The sequence below is a fragment of the Nannospalax galili genome, unplaced genomic scaffold (assembly GCF_000622305.1).
Source record: "Nannospalax galili isolate Female #2095 unplaced genomic scaffold, S.galili_v1.0 scaffold1191, whole genome shotgun sequence".
Classification (NCBI taxonomy): Eukaryota; Metazoa; Chordata; class Mammalia; order Rodentia; family Spalacidae; genus Nannospalax; species Nannospalax galili.
Genome location: NW_008330570.1, coordinates 1,410,853 through 1,428,839, shown reverse-complemented (window position 1 = coordinate 1,428,839; position 17,987 = coordinate 1,410,853). Strand labels below are relative to the sequence as shown.

General features: G+C 38.2%; 1 protein-coding gene across 3 annotated transcripts in view; it reads right to left on the bottom strand.

The window, feature by feature from the left end:
- The window catches only part of Itsn2 (intersectin 2), a 144,172-nt gene that overhangs the window by 60,998 nt on the left and 65,187 nt on the right, over positions 1 to 17,987 (bottom strand). For all 3 annotated transcript variants that reach the window (XM_008848726.3, XM_008848736.3, XM_029553850.1), the window contains 3 exons: positions 8,317 to 8,453; positions 5,212 to 5,360; positions 3,312 to 3,409 (listed from right to left, as the gene is read on the bottom strand). In XM_008848726.3, coding sequence (XP_008846948.1) covers positions 3,312 to 3,409; positions 5,212 to 5,360; positions 8,317 to 8,453 — 384 coding nt within the window. The remainder of the gene's footprint in view (positions 1 to 3,311; positions 3,410 to 5,211; positions 5,361 to 8,316; positions 8,454 to 17,987) is intronic.

Here is a 17,987-nt window from a genome sequence, read left to right as displayed (position 1 = left end):
CTCTCTCTCTCTCTCTCTCTCTCTCTATATATATATATATATATATTCATTTCTCTTTTTGAGACAGGGTCGCACTCACTATAGCCCTAGTTAGCCTTGAAATTGTGCAATTCTCTTGTCTTATCCCCACAAGTGGGGATTACAGGCGTAAACGACCATGACCAGTTTAAAATAGTACTATTTAGAGTGTTATTTCTTGGATTTTTCAGCTTTAGGCATTATCTACTGACTTTTGGTAACAGGAAATGAAGATTTATCTCTCTTTACATCTTCTTACTCTACCAATATTATAATTTTGTTAAAGTATAATTAGCATTTATGTTATATCTATAGAAGTCCCTCCCATCTGACTCATGAAATATTCTGATTACATATCCTTTCTTGTAAACTTTCAATATAATTAGTCAACTTTTGGGGCTTAGTTTTCTTTGCTACTACTGCAGTCTTTTGGACTCTTTAACTAGAAGCTTCAGAGTACTATTTTCCAACTGGTAAAACATATAAGGTGATCTTCCAATTATTTTTCTTTTAAACATTTTTATCCTACAGTATGAAAGCCTTCGAACTTCACTTGATGCCTCTTGCCTTTCTTCCTGGTCACTACCTTAAACATTAATGGTTCCTCAAGTTTTATCATTAGTTTTCTTGTCTCATGCTATGCACTTCCTGAAGAGGCTCATTTGCTCCTGCCATTTTGTCAGTGCTCTTATGGAATAATGAATCCTAAATCTCTGTTCTCAGAATGGACTTCTGTCCAAAAGGACAATCCTACACTTTGAACTCTTTTCAAGGTTATTCCCAATCAGATGTCTCATGGGGACTTCCAACTCAAGTTTAAGATTGAATCCCTCTCTCCAATTCTAATTCTAGTCCTGAATTCTCTATTTCTATTAGATTTCTATTATTCTTACCATCAAAGAACTAAGTCATTGTAAATAAAAATCAATAGCTTTTATCTCTACTATATTCCTATATCCAAACTGCTGACTTTGTCTCTAAAAATTGTTCTTAATTTTTTTCCTACCTCATCCTCAATAATTTATAGAAGCCTTTTTTGTTTCACACTAATTGTTATAATCTTTACTCACATTCAAGACTCTGTTAACTGCTCCAACCTAGGCCAGTGTTATCCCATATACACTGTTATAATCAACACTACCATACTATGTTATTTATGTACAATTATCTCTTCAAATGCTGTCATAATCAGCATTATCATACTGTATTACATATGGACATATCTCTCTTCCAGCCATCTGTGTGCCTTTATCAATTTCATCTAGTACAGTACATGCCTGCTTACTTCAGTAAGTAAATGAATATGCCACTGTCTCTCCTGAACTCTATTTTCCATACCTTTCTACAACACAGATCTGACAGTGTTATAGTCATCAAAATCATGTAGAATCCATTAAATTTCTTTTGAGAAAGGGTCTCCTTTATAGCCCAGCTGGCCTGGAACTCTCTATGTAGACCAGGCTGGCCTTGAACTCACAGAGATCCACTTGCCTCTGCCTCCTGAGTGCTGGCATTAGAGGCAGGTGCCACCATGCCCAGCTAAAATCCACTAATATTTTAAAATTATTAATTACTATTTTAAATTAATTAAAAATTAATATTTTTAAATCATGGATTTTATCAAGGCATTTTCACGCATGTCATTACTGTGTTTTAATTCATTCCCCTCCCCTATGTTCTATCCCACAGCCTCTTAGTTCCTTCCCTTCTACCACCATTTTTTAAGGTTTTTAAAAAATATTTTATTATTTTTATTTTATGTGTATGAATATACTGCCTTCATGTATGTAAGTATACCCATGTCATATAATGCCTGCAGAGGTCAGAAAAGGGTGACAGACCCCCTGGAACTGCAGTTATGAATGATTGTTAGCCACCATATGGATGCTGGGAATCAAACCTGGGTCCTCTGTAAGAGCAGTCAGTGCTCTTAACCACTGAGTCATCTCTCCAGCCCTGCCCCCGCCACAATTTTTAAAAGCAGCTCTAATTTTAAAAATTGCTCTTTGCAATTAACATAAATTTTCTATTAGTGTTAAATGTCATGTTTTGACATATTTATATGCCTTTGAAAAACCACCATAAACAAGAATAATAAACATATCCATCACCTCCCAAAGTTTCCTCTTGTTCCTTTCTAAGCTTTCCCTCTTGCTCCTTACCATATCTTCATGAAAACACTGGCCTGATTTATGTCACTACAGTTTAGTTTGCATTTTCTATGAATAAAATAATAAAATATGCATCCTGTTTTGTTTGCCTCCTTGTATATAAAATAATTGTTTTGGGATCCATCTATGTTGTAGTATGAATGTCATTCCTTTTTATTGGAATTATATGGGTGTACCATAATTCGTTCATCCTCTTATCTACAGATAGACATTTGGGTTTTTAGTTTTTAGCTATTAAAAATAAAGGTGCTATGAATGCTTGTGTTTGTATGGACATATAATTTCTATTCTCTGGGGTAAATGGCATGACTGGATCATCTACATATGTAGATGTATTATTTAACTCTTTTGCTTAATAATGGCTTATTGAGATATAATTCTGGTATCATCCAGAACTAAAATCCCAGTTCATGGTTTCTAAAGCTTGTACTCTTTCTATTATATGATATTGGCTTTACCATACATGACTTCCAATGTATTTTTTTAATCATCCATTTTACATGGATTGTGATAATGCAACAAAGACCTGTTCCAAGACCAAATGGTCAAAGTCCAGTTACAACTGTAAAACTTAATTGCTTCAACTCTTTTAGTAGTTGATAGAAAATAATCAACCCCACAAAGCTGTATTGAAAATTTAGTAAAATAACAAAATTGGTGTCATCTTTTATGATGGGAACCAATATGGCATAGTGAAAAGAACACTGGACTTAGAATCAAAAGTCACACCTCTATCCCACTCTGTCACTGCAAGGCTGACAGTTTAGAGTCTGTGTGAGTGTAAGCTTTCCTGCCTACAACATGGCAGCAATGGCTATCCTATGCAGCTGTCGGGTATGCTGCAGGGCTAAATGAGAGAAGTTAAATATTTTTAGAAATATGTAAAATTAGAAGCCGGGTGTGGTGGCGCACACCTGTAGTCCCAGCACTTGGGAGGCAGAGGCAGGTGGATCTCTATGAGTTCCAGGCCAGCTGGGGTTATAGGGAGACCCTGTTTCAAAAAGACCAAAAAAAGAAAAAGAAAAGAAAAATGTACAATTATAGTTAACATTATTATAGAAAGTAGTATAGTACAATGTGTTATGTTTAGCTTATTCATGAGAAAAAGTCTTCATTTCTCACCTGAATTATATCCCCAGAATTAAAACTCATCTCATCATGGCTCCTTGCTTCAAAGGGGTATAAAGCTTTATAATTCACCAAAGCACTAGCTGTATCACCTAAAGAGAAGATAACTGTTATAATTCCCTACTTTTGAGTATCCAAATCTTTTCCATGACTTAATAGTTTTTAAAATCTAAAAGAAAAAAAAATCAAGTATTAAGTAATATAATGAGAATCCACTTAATTTAGACTTGTTAGGATGTAAATATCTTGCCAAGTCATAGAGTCAATATAAAGCAAAGAAAAACATTTGTCTTAAGTAGGAGACAGTTAAATTGGTAACTTGTAAGGTGAGACATGCACATGGATCTAAGGAGAAGTGTGGGAGTCAGGCAGATCAGGTTGTACAAAGTGGAATGAACTAAGCATAGAGAGAGGCATGGTTAGATCTGTGGAGGTGACACTATAATACAGAAGCAATGTACAAAAGGGAAGTCACAAATGAGGTCAGCAAGTAAACAGGACTGGGTGCAGAAAGAGCTATAGGCTTATCAACACTGTTCTAAAGGAAAAATAGAAGAGCTCAGAAATATACTTGATGAGATTAAAAATGTTCTATTTTGGTCTTTAAAAAATTTTTTTAAAAACATATTTTTATTGAGTTTTTGTGTATTTCATATAATATAACTTAATCAAATTTAGACTCCCCTCCCTGACCTGTGCCCCCCCATAGCCCCCCCACCAGATTTCATGCATTCTGTCATATATGTTAAGAAAGCATTTGTACCCAAATGTCCTTCAGTGCAAGTTCATCCATTGGAGTCTAGTCAGCCTATCTAGAGATCCTAACGAAGATCTACTCTCCCTCACCCAGTAGTAATCAGTTGCCAATAGTTCCTAGGCTAGGGTTTGGGCCTGCTGCCCATTTTGCTCATTCTATGCTGGGTTTTTGTCTGATTGAGTTGGCATGGGTCTTATGCATGCTGTCATCATTACTGCAAGTTCATATGAGCAAATTCCCAGTGGCCTGAAGGCCTCTGTTTCCTATGTTCATGCACCAACCTTGACTCTTACAATCTTTCTGCCCCCTTCTTTGGCAACAGTCCCTGAACCCTGAGTGGGTGAGGTTTAATAAATGAGTCCTATCCAGGGACACACACTTCTACAGCCACTTATTCTCTAAAACTTAGCCAGTTGTGACCTTCTGTGTGCATCTGTTATATAAGAAAGCTTTGCTGGCAAGAGTTGAGGGATGTATTAGTTGTTTTGGTCTTTTTGTTTGTTTGAGACAGGGTCTAGGTATGTAGCTGAGGCTGGCCTTGAACTCACAGAGATCCACTTGTCTCTGCCTGTTGAGTGCTGGGATTAAAGGCATGTGCCACAGTGCCCAGCTACTTTGTTTTTTAAATAAATGACTTGTAAAATTTTAAACATGTATCATTATTATGGATCCAAAATTTTACTCATCTAAAAGCAGATATAATATTGAAGTGTTTTAGGAATGGGCTCTGAAGTGTATTGAAAACAAAGTGTACCTTCTAAGAAAATTTAATGAGTGCAAAGACAAAATTTTATTATTGTTTCACTCAAATAAGTAGCTTATTTATACTGGTTAAATACATACTTTAAATCATTTCCATTTTGAAAACTGCATCAGGGTCTCTTGGGTTAGTCCACAATGATTATTCTCTTCATCTTGTTATGTTAAGATTTCTACCCTGTCACCCTATTTTAATATGCTTATACACTTTTCATCCAAGTTTCATTTAAATGATTTTTTTTCTAACTCTAAAATCAGCATTGTTCTAGTTGTTGCTGTTGTTGTGGTTGTTATTGTTATTATTATTATTTTCGCCTCTCATCAGATCTCTGTTCTTGTCACTTTCGTTGCTCTGCCTCAGATGGGGAAAAAAACTACCTTTATCAGTACTTTGTTTGGCCTCAGTTTTTTGTTCCTCTTCTTGAATTTTCTCTTGTGACTTTTCTTCCTGAAGTCTCTTCTGTTTTTCTTCTTCCTCCTTTCTAATACTTTCTCTCCACAAGTTTTCTTTTCCTTGCTTTGCTTTCCTTTAAATAAGAGAAACAAAGAGTTTGCCTATGTCCTAAAATGTTGTATACCAAAATCAAACCATCCAACAACTAAACAAGCCTAACAGAAGATATGGATCCTGTTAGTGGGAGAACTAGCAAGGAGGTGTTAACTGAGGGATGGAGAGAAACAGTGGAACTGAGGAATGAAGGTGAATCAGTCAGTCAAAACTGGTACACTAAAGATGAGCTGCAGAGCACAGCTGGAAGCTTCCCACACTTGTACTTCCCTCAGGCCAGCCATCTCTAAGTCCAAGGGGGAAAAAAAGTGAAAATGGAACCAAGCAGCAAATCTAAAAATTCTGTCCAGTTTCTCTGTAAGGCCTGCCTTTTAGTTTCTATTCCCATTATCCTACCTAGTCTCTGTCTAGGGCATTAATTCACAGCTGTGGAAAGGAGAAATGTTCTAGAAAGATCACTTAACTTTTTATATGATCACCTCCTAAAGTCTTTACATTCACTTATACAACAGCATTTTCCCGCTATGGGTCATATTTCTGGGCATGTGTCTATGACATACAAGAGCAGTGTCTGTGATCAGACTTCATTATTTTAGTATTGGAACTAATATACATTATAGTTCTCTCTTGTGTAATTTTATGGCCTTATTCTGAGAAAGAGTTGCTACCACTAAATTTAGTACCTTCCATAAGCCTCAGTACTATCAAAGTAGCAAAGACTGTGGTCAGGCACTGTCGGACTGGGGACCATTCATACCCCATCAAAGTGGGAACCTTGGCTTAATTTGAGGTCTCTTCCTTAATTGCTGAAAAAATGGGAAATTCTGTCTAAAAAAAAAAAAAAGGAAGGCTCTTCATAATCCTTTCTCTTCACTCCCAAATCATTTCACACTTCATAATTCTGGTTGATCATCCTGGTACTAGCATCCTCTTAATCTTTTGTAAACCCTTCACCTTCTATCACATCACAGCATGCTTCTACCAGAAGTTCTGCCCAGCTGAAATCTGGGTCTCCTTTGAGGACAAGGCTTTTCTTGTAGTTCTTACTTAATTTCAACTAACAGTCTTCTTCCCAGTTCCACCATAACTTTCCCCTACATGCCTCCAAGTCAAAGATGACCTAGTGGCCTTCACTGGATTTACCATAGTATTATAAAAAACACAGTATCAGGGTACTTAGCATATATTTAGTGGGACAGAGAGTCCATTAAAGCCTGGAAAATCTGACAAAGCTAATGGGTGAAAAACTAGTCCAGCACCAGATGACGACCCATTTATAATGTGAAAACCTAACTTACCAATAATTTAGAAGCAAATAGACAAGCAGCAAATCAAGGTGCAGTACTAACATGTAGCTTGGGCTGAGAAGATCCTACATGTACTGTGTGTTCCTTTGATTCCTTCCCTTTATTACAGTAATGCATTACTGTATATTAATGTACAAAGATGAATGAAATAAAAGTATTTATTACTACTAAGATTTGTTGTCCTGAAAGAAACTGTGGGATGAACAGGTATCAAGAGCTACATGCGTCAACAGAAAATGGTGGTTTAGTGATTGTGTGCTCGACCATTGCACAGATCCCTTGTGCAATGTTAAGTAGCACAACTTGAGTATCAAATGAAGAATTTCACTGTCTCTACTTCTATATTATTATTTTTTAATGCATGTGTGCATGCATATGTGTGGGTATATGTGGATATGTGGGTGGTCATGCATATAAGTACACAGATGCTCATGTGTGTTAGCGTGCATATAGGGTCCAGAAGACAATTTACACGTGTCAATCTTCAGAAACACTGCTCACTTACTTTAAGACAGGGTGTCTCATTGGCCCAGAGTTTATTAATTAGGCTAGATTGGCTGGTCAGTGAGTTGGAATTATAGATGTGATCTACTACCCAACATTTTTACATGGGTTCTGGAGATCAAACCTAGGTCACAGTACTTGTAAGAAAAGCACTTTACTGACAGCGAGCTCCCTGCCCCACTCCCCACTTCTATGTTAGTCTATTATCTCTGGGTAGGAAGCCACAGAAGTAGGGGATTAATTTGTCTAAATCTACTGTTAGATGTATGAGGAATTCAGGAGCAAGGAGTAAACCAGGGTTGATCTGCACATCACAGTCAACAGTCACTCCACAAAAATGAGCTGGAATTGGCTGTTTGGAGCTGCTAAGGATACAGTCCTACTAAGTGGAATATATCTATCCTACTTCCATAGTAACTGTTAACTCGTTCACAGACGTTATCTACCTACCCGTTAATAAAACAAAAAATATTGGCTCACTGATATTTGTTAACTAATTATACTAGTTCTGACATTGGAGAACTTGGAAAAACAAAGGAATGTATAATAAAAGGACTTTACAGACAAAAAAAATGCACAATTTCTAACAGAAAGGTTCTATGCTTCAGATATCACAATCTTCTTCCTTCTCTGCTATAAATGGAGACAATCAAGGTATCTTAGTGTCACAAAGAAAAGTACATCAACATAGCATTTGATACTGAGTTTTTAAATTATTTGTCTTTTGTGATATTTCAGGAAAAAGTAGATTTTGTAGAGAGATACAGAACTAATGAGAGCTTACTATGTGCAATTTGCAATATATATATCTGACACTTCCACTACAGTATTTATTTAAAAGGAGCAGTGCTTCTTTTATCAAATGGAGGAACTGAGGTTCAGAAAGATAAAGCAGCTGCTGCTAACTAAGGCCATCGGATAGTAAGTGGTAGACCAAGAATTCTGATCCAGGTTCTGACTCCAATGTCCTCATCTTTCACTAATGGAACATAAAATTAGTTACTGAAAACTCAATACCTAAAAGGATGACTGAATTTATAAAATTTAGAATCTGATTAGCAGCTCAAAATACTTTTATTACCTCTAAATTTTCATAAATATATGTGCAACAAAGAATTTTAATAACAATATAGTTATAATAAATATATCAGTTATATTGGTTACCTTGCAGCCTCATCTTCTAACTTCTTTTTCTGTATTTGCTCTAATCTCTTTCTTTCAATTTCCTTCAATTTGTCACGTTTGATCTTATGAAGTTGTTCGATGGCTAACTGCTGTGTATTATAACTTTCTCTCAATTCCTAAGGATAAAATGGAAATAAGTCAATATTCAAATGATTTAAATATGTTAATTGTATTTAACAATGTAGCATTTGCATTAAAAGACAAAATACTAAGGGAAGTATAATTAAAAGATTTTTAAGATTTAAAACATAGTTATCCAGATGATAAAAATATCTTGAATACAATTAAGTACTTAACCCATGGATCTACTAAGACAAATATATGTTAAAACCACCCATTTTCACATCAGCTCATTTAAAAGGAACATAAAATCTTTAACAAACCAATCACTTGAAGTGTTCTTTTCAATAGAACACTTAAAATATGGAAAACAATTTGCTTGTAATAACATTTAATGAATTCGGTCCTGTCATGTTTAAAAACTTTTTTATTCTGTGTATGTATATGTGTGTGTGTGTGTGTGTGTGTGTGCTTATATGAATGTATGTGTGAGGTGCACATGCATATGTATTTATGTGGATATATGTGTGTGGTGCACAGGTATGTGTGTTCCCGTGTTTGTAGAAGCCTTGAGTGTCATTCTTCATGCATCAAACTCCTTATTTTTTAAGACAGGGTCTCTCACTGGCCAGATGCTCACTGAACATGCTAGGCTGGCTGGCCAGTAAGCCCCAGGGATCTTCCTGTCTCCTTCCCAGTGCTGGGAATACAAATATACAAAATGGTTTTTTTACATGTGGTCTCGGCAGGTCTGTGTTCCTCACATTTCCACCCAGGAACAATCATCTACTCTTCGTCTAAATGATTACAGCATTTCACCTCCCTGCTCAGAATGATTGGTCAAAAGGACATGAACCTGATCCATGCTGAACCAGAATCTTCTCTTGGGATTCAGATACACTGAGCAGATGTTGGAGAAATAAACTTTTCTCTAGACTCATTAAACTGAGCTAAACTAAACCTGGTCTACCTTACTACCAAGTAAGACCAGGAGTGACAGGAAAGAAGTTAACACAAAACAGAAAAGTAAAAATTAGAGACAGAGGTAGAGAAGAGGATTAGGGGGACCAAGCCTTCAACTCCATCACTCAATGACCTTTTCCAGGAGCTAGTCTGCTCATTTGCTTCGTCTTCCTAGTATTACTTCAATAGTCACTACTTTGAATTGGATTTCTTTTACTTGAAATCTACAGAATCCTAAACAAGAAGCAAAAAAAGGGAGGCCGAAGGAAACAGAAAACAAACCAACAATAGCAACAAGTGGAAGAACAACAACAAAAGAAAAATAAACTGAAATCCTCAAAAGAAACTTCACTGTAAAGGTGGGAGCTAGGCAGTATCCGAGTACAATGTTTCAGTTTTAAAAATGGATATGTTATCCTCTTACCCCTCCAGCCATAAAAAAATGCCAAACCCAAACCAAGCCAAACTGGATTTCTTTTCAGAAACAAGTTTTAACAGGTAAATCCTGTTAAGTTGATTGCACTACAGATCTGATCTAAGGATAGTGTAGTGACTGAGTCTAAGATGTCTGAGCAACATGCTTGCAGCTTAAGCCAGTGACAATACAAACACTGCATTCATGGCAAAGCACATATAGCGCTTAGCTTCCACGGCTTTAAACTTGTTACTTTCTCTAAAGTTTATGGAAAAACAAAAGAATATGGTGGCCATAATCTATGGGGAAACAGGGCAATTAAATGTTAATGAGCATACCTTTGGGATAAGTCCACAAAAGTTTGAGTGAGGTTCTACCAGTAATGACCTGCATTATCTTTATTGTTCCCTTATCTGAACCTGTCTAGCACAGCTGTTGTGATGGTAAAATGAGTTAATTCATATAAAGTGCTTACAATGGCACAGTCCATATGGTTAAATTCTCAACATCAGGTTTATTGTCTTAAGCCATAACTCAGAATTCTACATTTTGAAGAAGTGTAAAGAGCAATCTAATGTCTGAACTTAACCTGCGTAATGTTAGCTCTCCAAGTATCCTTTAAGATAGAGCTCTAGTTTGAAAAATGTGTAATGAAACTAATTCTTTGTAAGCTAAAAAAAACCCAGCTAGGTGTGGTGGTGCATACCTTTGATCCCAGCACGTGGGAGGTAGAAAGGCGGGTGGATCTTTGTGAGATCAAGACCAGCCTGGTCTCCATAGCTCCATAGCGAGTTCCAGGCCAGCTGTGGCTACAAGGAGACCCTGTCTCAAAAAACCAAAAAAAAAAAAAAAAGAAAAAAAGAGCTCCAGGTATTCCTTAACTAGTACTATTTCATTCCACAATTAATGAGCTGCCTTGGGCTTCCAAGGTGTCCTGAGCATCCCTTTATCATAGTTGGTGTTTCCTGTCAACATGACTATTTCACCAAAGTGGGGGTCTTGACAAGGCTGTCTTTAATCAAGGTTTCCTCAGGCAACAGAGAGCCTGATACATTGTAGATGGATATTCATTCATTCATTCTAGACAGGGTCTCAGTTTATAGTCTGGCTGGGCTGAAACTCACTCTCTAGATCAGATGGGACTCAAGTTTGCTACAATCCTCCTGCTTCTGCCTCCCAAGTGCTAAGACTACAGGCATGCAGCACTATGCCCGGTCAGTGTAGATATTTAATAAATATTTTTTGATAAATTAAAAATGCATAAACAACAGTTGATATAGATTAAGACTGAAATGTACTAGAGGCTTGCAAAAACACTGCCTCTATCTACTTAAAATGATCCTAGAAATTGCTCTTTTACCCAATTCCTCTGGGGAAAATCACTGCTTTCAAGACACCTTGGTTAAATATATTCATTTATTAAGAAAAAGTATACCATGAGTAGGAGCCAGCAAGATGATTCAGCAGGTAAAGGTGCTTGGAGATCTAGTTTGATCCCTGGAATCCATGTAAAAGAGACAATCAACTTCAAAAAGTTGTCCTAGCGCTGGGGATATAGCCCAGGTAACAGAGTGCTTGCCCAGCATGTAATACTGGGTTCAGTCCTCAGAACTGCATAAACTAGGTATGGTGGGGCATTCCTGTGGTCTCAGCACTTGAGAGGCTAATTTAGGGCAAGAGGATCAGAAATTCAAGACCATCCTCAGCCTGGGCTACATGAGACCCTGTCACACACACAACAAAAAAAAAAAAAAAAAAAAAAGGAAAAGAAAAGAAAAAGAAATTCTCTTTAAGGAGCTGGAGAGATGGCTCAGTGGTTAAGAGCACTTATTGCTCCTGTAGAAGACCTGTTTGGTTCACAACACCCATGTCAAGTAGCTCACAACTGTAACTCCAGCTCCAGGGGGACCCGATGTTTCTGGTCTCCACGGACACCCACACTTGTGCACACACTGCATGCGTGCATGGACGCACGCACACACACATGTGCGTGCACAGACACACACACACTTAAAAATAAAAATTTAAATCTTTTAAAAATGTTTTCTGACCTTTGCATATGTGGTATATACTTGTGCCTACACACATACATCATACACAAACACACAGATACACACAAATAAAATGAAATTTAAAAAGTCATGAATAGAATTGTTCTCAGTCTATGTATGTATGTATGTATGTATGTATGTATGTATGTGTTTGTGTGATGCATATGCATGTGTGTGTTGATGTGCATGCATGTGTTTTGCATATTGGGTATCATCCTTCATTGCTTTCCACCTTATATATTGAGGCAGGGTCTCTCACTTGAACCCAGAGCTCACCAGTTTGGCTAGTGTAGCTAGCCATTTGCTTTGGAGATCCCTCATCTCTGCCTCCTGAGGGCTGGGATTATAGGTGGGCTGCCACAGCCACCCAGCATCTTTGTGGGTCCTGGGGATCTGAACTCTGGTTCTCATGCTTGCATGGCAAGTGCTTTATCCATTGAGCCATCTCCTCAGCCCGTTGGTCTTAGTTCCTTTTCCCGTTGCTGTGATAAAATACCCTGACAAAAGGTAACTTAAGGAAGGAAGGGTTTATTTTACCTCATAGTTCAAGATATAGTTTATCATAGCAGAGAAAGCAAGGCAGTGAAGCAGCTGGTCACATTACATTCCCAGTCGGAAAAGGGAATGAATGCCTGCAAGCTGCTGCCCAGTTCCTTCTCTCTACTATACAGCCCAGGATCCCCTGCGCAGGTAATGGTTCTACCCACAGGTAAGATAGGTCTTCTCACATTATTTAATATAATCAAGATATCCACCCCCCCCTGAAAAAAAAGATAATTCTCCCTAGGCATGCCCAAAGGCTCATCTCCCAGGTGATTCTGGATTCTCTGGATAGCATTAGTTGACAATGCTAATCATCACACCCTTGTTCTCAATTTTAGTAGGACTAGAAAGTAAGAACAGGGGCTGAGGAGATGGCTCAGTAGGTAAAGTGCCTGCTACCTAAGCTTGAGAACCTGAATTCAGATCCTTACCATCCATAATTCAGGTCCTATGAGAGACTCTATTGCAAAAAATAAAGGTGGAGAGTGATGGAGGAAGAGACTTCTGACCTCCACAACATGCCCATACCCACACAAACATATACAGCCCAGGATCCCCTGCCTAGGTAATACACACACACACACACACACACACACACACACACACACACACACACACACACACATACATACACACACACATGTTTAAAGTTAAGGTCAAAATAATAAACCCCCAATGGAATGAAATAGGATAAAGAGTCCCTCATCAGATTACTTTCCCATGTTTTGTATCAGAAAAAAAGAACAAATATAAACTAAGGTATTAAAGAATCTGGTATTAAAAAAATCTGTGCTGGAAAGATGGCTCAGTGGTTAAGGGCAACTGGTACTCTTGCAAAGGACCCGGGTTCAATTCCCAGCACCTACATGGCAGCTAGTGAACACCAGAACTCCTTTCTATGGGACCCATCACCTTCGTCTGGCCTCCACTAGCATTGCACACATGTGGTGCACTTACATACATGCAGGCAAAAAACTTAGGCACATAAATTTTGTTTTAGTTTTTGGTTTTTGAGACAGGGTCTCACTATGTAGTCCAGACTGGCCTCAAAGTCACAGAGATTTACCTGCCTCTGCCTCTAGATTTCTGGGATTAAAGGTGTATGCTATCATATTTAGAGATAATACAATTTAAAAAAATTTTAAAACTATTATTTTTATTATTTTGTGCATATGAGTATATTGGTTGAATGTATGAAAGTGAACCTGTGTTGTGCAATGTCCATGGAGATCAGAAGAGGGCACTGGATCCCCTGAAACTGGAGTTACAGACAGTTCTTGGCTGCCAGGTAAGTGCTGAGGAACTGAACCCAGGTCCTCTGCAAGAGCAGTCAGTGCTCTTAATTACTGAGCCATCTCTCCAGTCCCCATAAAATATTTTAAAGATATTTTATTTAGTATTTTTATTTTATGTGTATGAGTGCATTGCCTGCATGTATGTGAGTGCACCTGTGTTGTGCAATGCCACGGAGGTCAGAAGAGGGCTTCAGATTCCCCTGGAACTGGAGTTAAGGACAGTTCGTAGCTGCCATGTGGGTGCTGGGAATAGAACCTGGGTCCTCTGCAAGAACAATCAGTGCCCTTAACCACTGAGCCATCTTTCCAGCTCCTAAAATATTTTTTTAAAGAAAAAAAAGATATATATATATATATATATATTAACTCTTGAATGCTGGGATTATAAGCATATGCCACCACACCTGGTCTGAAGCAAGAATCTTAAAGAATCACCTGCTGAGCTACGATTCAAATTATAAATTCTATTTTCAGTAATATTTCATGGGTGTTTTATTGGAACCTTGAATCTTTGAAACGAGGCTTCCTCAAATCTCTCAGGACAAAAAGTCTAAAAACTGGGACCTCTCCCAATAAAGGCAGATTAATTCCTGTAGTTCAAGAACTTTCAGAAAGTTGAACAAAATATAAAAACTACTTGTTTACAGGTACTGGAATACTGTCAAGGCACTAGAGAAGCCAAGACCCTGGAGAGAAGGGGGGCTGAAAAGGGTGAAAGATACCCGACACCCACTTCTCCTTCTAGGCTAAGTCCATTGCTAAGTCATACAGAGAGGCTGAGAAGCTGAAGAGAAAGCAGTGGCTGTGAAGCCAGCTAGAGCTTCTAGCTCTGTGAAGGGGCAGGAGGAAAGCAAACTGGAATTCCACCTGAACCAAATACATTTGGGCTTCTGATCACAGACCCCTCAGGATTCGAGAATGAGTAAGAAGTATACCAGTCAAGCTTTGAATCAGCTCAGTCAATGACTGAATTAAGGTGACATCCCATCCTGCTTGCCAGAAGGAAACAAACATTATCTCTGTAAAGAAGATAACCTCATTTATTATAATTGAAATCCGACAAAAATTTACCAGGTATACCAGAAGTGAAAACCACATGTCAAGAACTTTAAAAAAAAAAAAAAAAGAGCTAGACACGATGGAGCATGCCTGTAATTCAAGCACTCAGGAGGTGGAGGATTACAGGTAAGACCAACCTGTGCCACATACCAAGACCCTGTGTATGAAATGAAAGAAAACAAACAAAAACACACCATTAAGAAAAAATACGCAATAGAGGGCTGGGGGTTCAGTGAGTAAAGTGCTTGCCATACAAGCACGAGAACCTAAATGGGGAGGGAGAGACAGGGGAATCCCTGGGGTTTGCTGGCCAGCCAGCCTAGCCCTAATCTGTGAGCCCCAGGCAGGTGAGAGACATTGCCTCAAAAAACAAGGTGGGTGGCTGGGGAGATGATTCAGTGGATAAAGTGCTTGCTGCCCAAGCCTGAGGATGGGAGTTCAGATCCCTAGGATCCACATAAATGCTGGGCAGACATGGTTGCTGGTTGTAACCCTGGCACTCAGGAGGAAGAGACAGGGCAAGCTGGCTAGCTAAGACTAGTCAAATTGGCAAGCTCTGGATTCAGCTGAGAGACCCTGCCTCAATAGAGAGCAATCGAGACGATACCCAATCTCAACTTCAGGCCTGCACACGATAAGAAAACATCAATAAAGAAAAGAAAAGAAAAGAAAAGAAAAGAAAACAAAACAAAACAAAACTCAAGGTGGACAGTGCTTTAGGAGAAATGACAGCCAAGACTGTACTCTGGCCTCCACACATGTGCACCTGCACACACCCAAGCACACACGTATGCATACAAGTGTGCAACAGAATCAGATGTACAGACACTGCAGTTATTAATAAGAATGTTAAAGCAATAGGCTTGATGTACAGCTGAATGGTAGAGATTAACCCACACATAGGAGGCTCTGGATTCCATCTTCAGTACTGGGAGGTGGGGGTGGGGCTTTAAAACAAAAGTGATCGAAATAGTTAAGAAATCAGGTAACGAGTGCATTTTATCCAAAAAACTAGAAAGTGTGAAAAGGAAATAAAATAGAAACTCTAGAATTAAAGAATATAGCAGAAATTAAGAATTTGAGATGAGGGCTAGAGAGATCACTTAAATGGTTAGTTAGTGTGCTTGCTGCTCTTGCAGAGGATGGGAGTAAGGTCCCCAGGAGCCCATGTTGAATGGTTCACAACTACCCATAACTCCAGCTCCAGGGGATCTGATGTCCTCTTCTGGCATCCAAGGGCACCTGCACGTACATGCACAAACATTCACACCACACACAGAATTTTTTTTTAAATAAATCTTTAAAAAGAAAGAACTCAAGATAAGTTTTACAGAGATGCAAAAGGACAGAAAACACAGGTTAGAACATAAGAGACAAACTGAACAGGGTGAAAAGGTCTAATTTATGGGTACTGAGATAGCAGAGGCAGAAGGAAAACAATGTTTGGAGAAATTGAGGCCAAGAACTTTCTCAAATAACACAGGGCATTAGCCTACAAATTCAAAAAGGGCTATGAGTCGCAAGGCACATTACAGTAAAAGTACTGAAAACAAAGATACATCCTGAAAACATTCCTTGAAAGTAAAACAGAAAGAGACATTTACAGAAAAACAAAAACAGAATCCATCACTAACAGACATACTTTAAAGGAAACACACTAAACCCTGAGAGGACATTCTTCAGGCAGAAGAAAAATGCTCCCAGATGAAGCATGGAAATACAGGAAGGAAATGGAAACGGCATAAGTACATTTTAATGAATACTCATAGTATAAAACAGTAACAGAAATGGTGCATGTTGTGTAAGATATTCAACACAAATAGCATGCGGGAGGTGTGTGTGTGGTAATACTAAGCATTACGTTATATACTGCTATGGATTAAGATACGGTAAGTGATGAGTTAAGGTATCCTGATGTCTTAGCATTATCCAGGAGTAGTAAAAATTATTATTTTATATTAAAAGAAAGGTTAAAGAAGGTATAACCAACAAGCGATACCAGAGGAAGGAATAGTTTTAAAAAACAAACTTGGTCAGATGGGAACAAGGAACACCAACCCTCCCCGACCAGCTACAGACAGTTAATGGCTGCTGGGGGTAAGGGTGGGTGTGACTACTGGTAAACTGCTCTTACTTGAGTAAATAACTCCTCACCATGCTCAGACAGGCAACCCTAATTAAATGAAGTAGGCTAAAAAAGTAAATACATGAGGGCAGCAGGACTTGTTAGGATAAAGGGGTTTCGTGGGATGGGAAGAGGGTAAAAGTGGATAATGGTGGGAGGAATTTAACCAAAATACATTAGACATGCACACAGAATTATGAAAGAATAAACTCACCTAAAATAAAAATGCATGTACCAGAAAAAAAGGCAAAGAGAGAGAGAAAAAGAAACATAAAACGAGATAAATAGACAACAGAGGAAAAAATTATATATGAAAGTCCAAATATTTCAGTAAGTATATTAAACAGACTACTTCAATTAAAATAAAAAAACTGGCCGGGCATGGTGGTGCATGCCTTTAATCCCAGCACTTGGGAGGCAGAGGCAGGTGGATCTCTCTAAGTTCAAGGCTAGCCTGGTCTACATAGTGAGTTCCAGGCCAGCGGGGGCTACAGCTCCCCTGTCTCAAAAAGACAACACACACACACACACACACACACACACACACACACACTATTATAAACCACAACTATATATTACTGAAAGAAGACACAATTTAAATGAAAGATACAATAGTTTTATAAGTTGGAAAAATATATATCATGTAGACCAGTCAAAAGAAAGCTGGCACAGTTAAACTAATATATCAGAAAAACTAGTTCTTTTATTTGAAAATTTTCATGTGTGTGTGTGTTTGTGTGTGTGTGTGTGTCCATGTGTGCGCCAAGTACCAGTACATGCACTTGCATTTGGAAGGCCAGAGGTCAACCTCAAGTGTCTCCTCAGTAATCTCCACCTTGTGTTTTGAGGCAGTCTCTGAATGTGACCTGGGGCTCATCAATTAGGCTAGGCTGGCTAGCTAGAAGGTCCCAGGATCCCTATCTCTGTCTACCTTCTCCATCCACCCCAGCAATGGAATTATAAGCATTCTACCATAATCAGCCTTTTCTGTGGGTAGACTGAACTTAGGTTTTCATGCTTGCATGGCAAGAACCATATCAACTGAGCTATCTCCCCAGCTTCCCCGACCCCACATTTATTTATTTATTTATTTATTTATTTATTTATTTATTTATTCATTCATTCATTCATTCATTCAT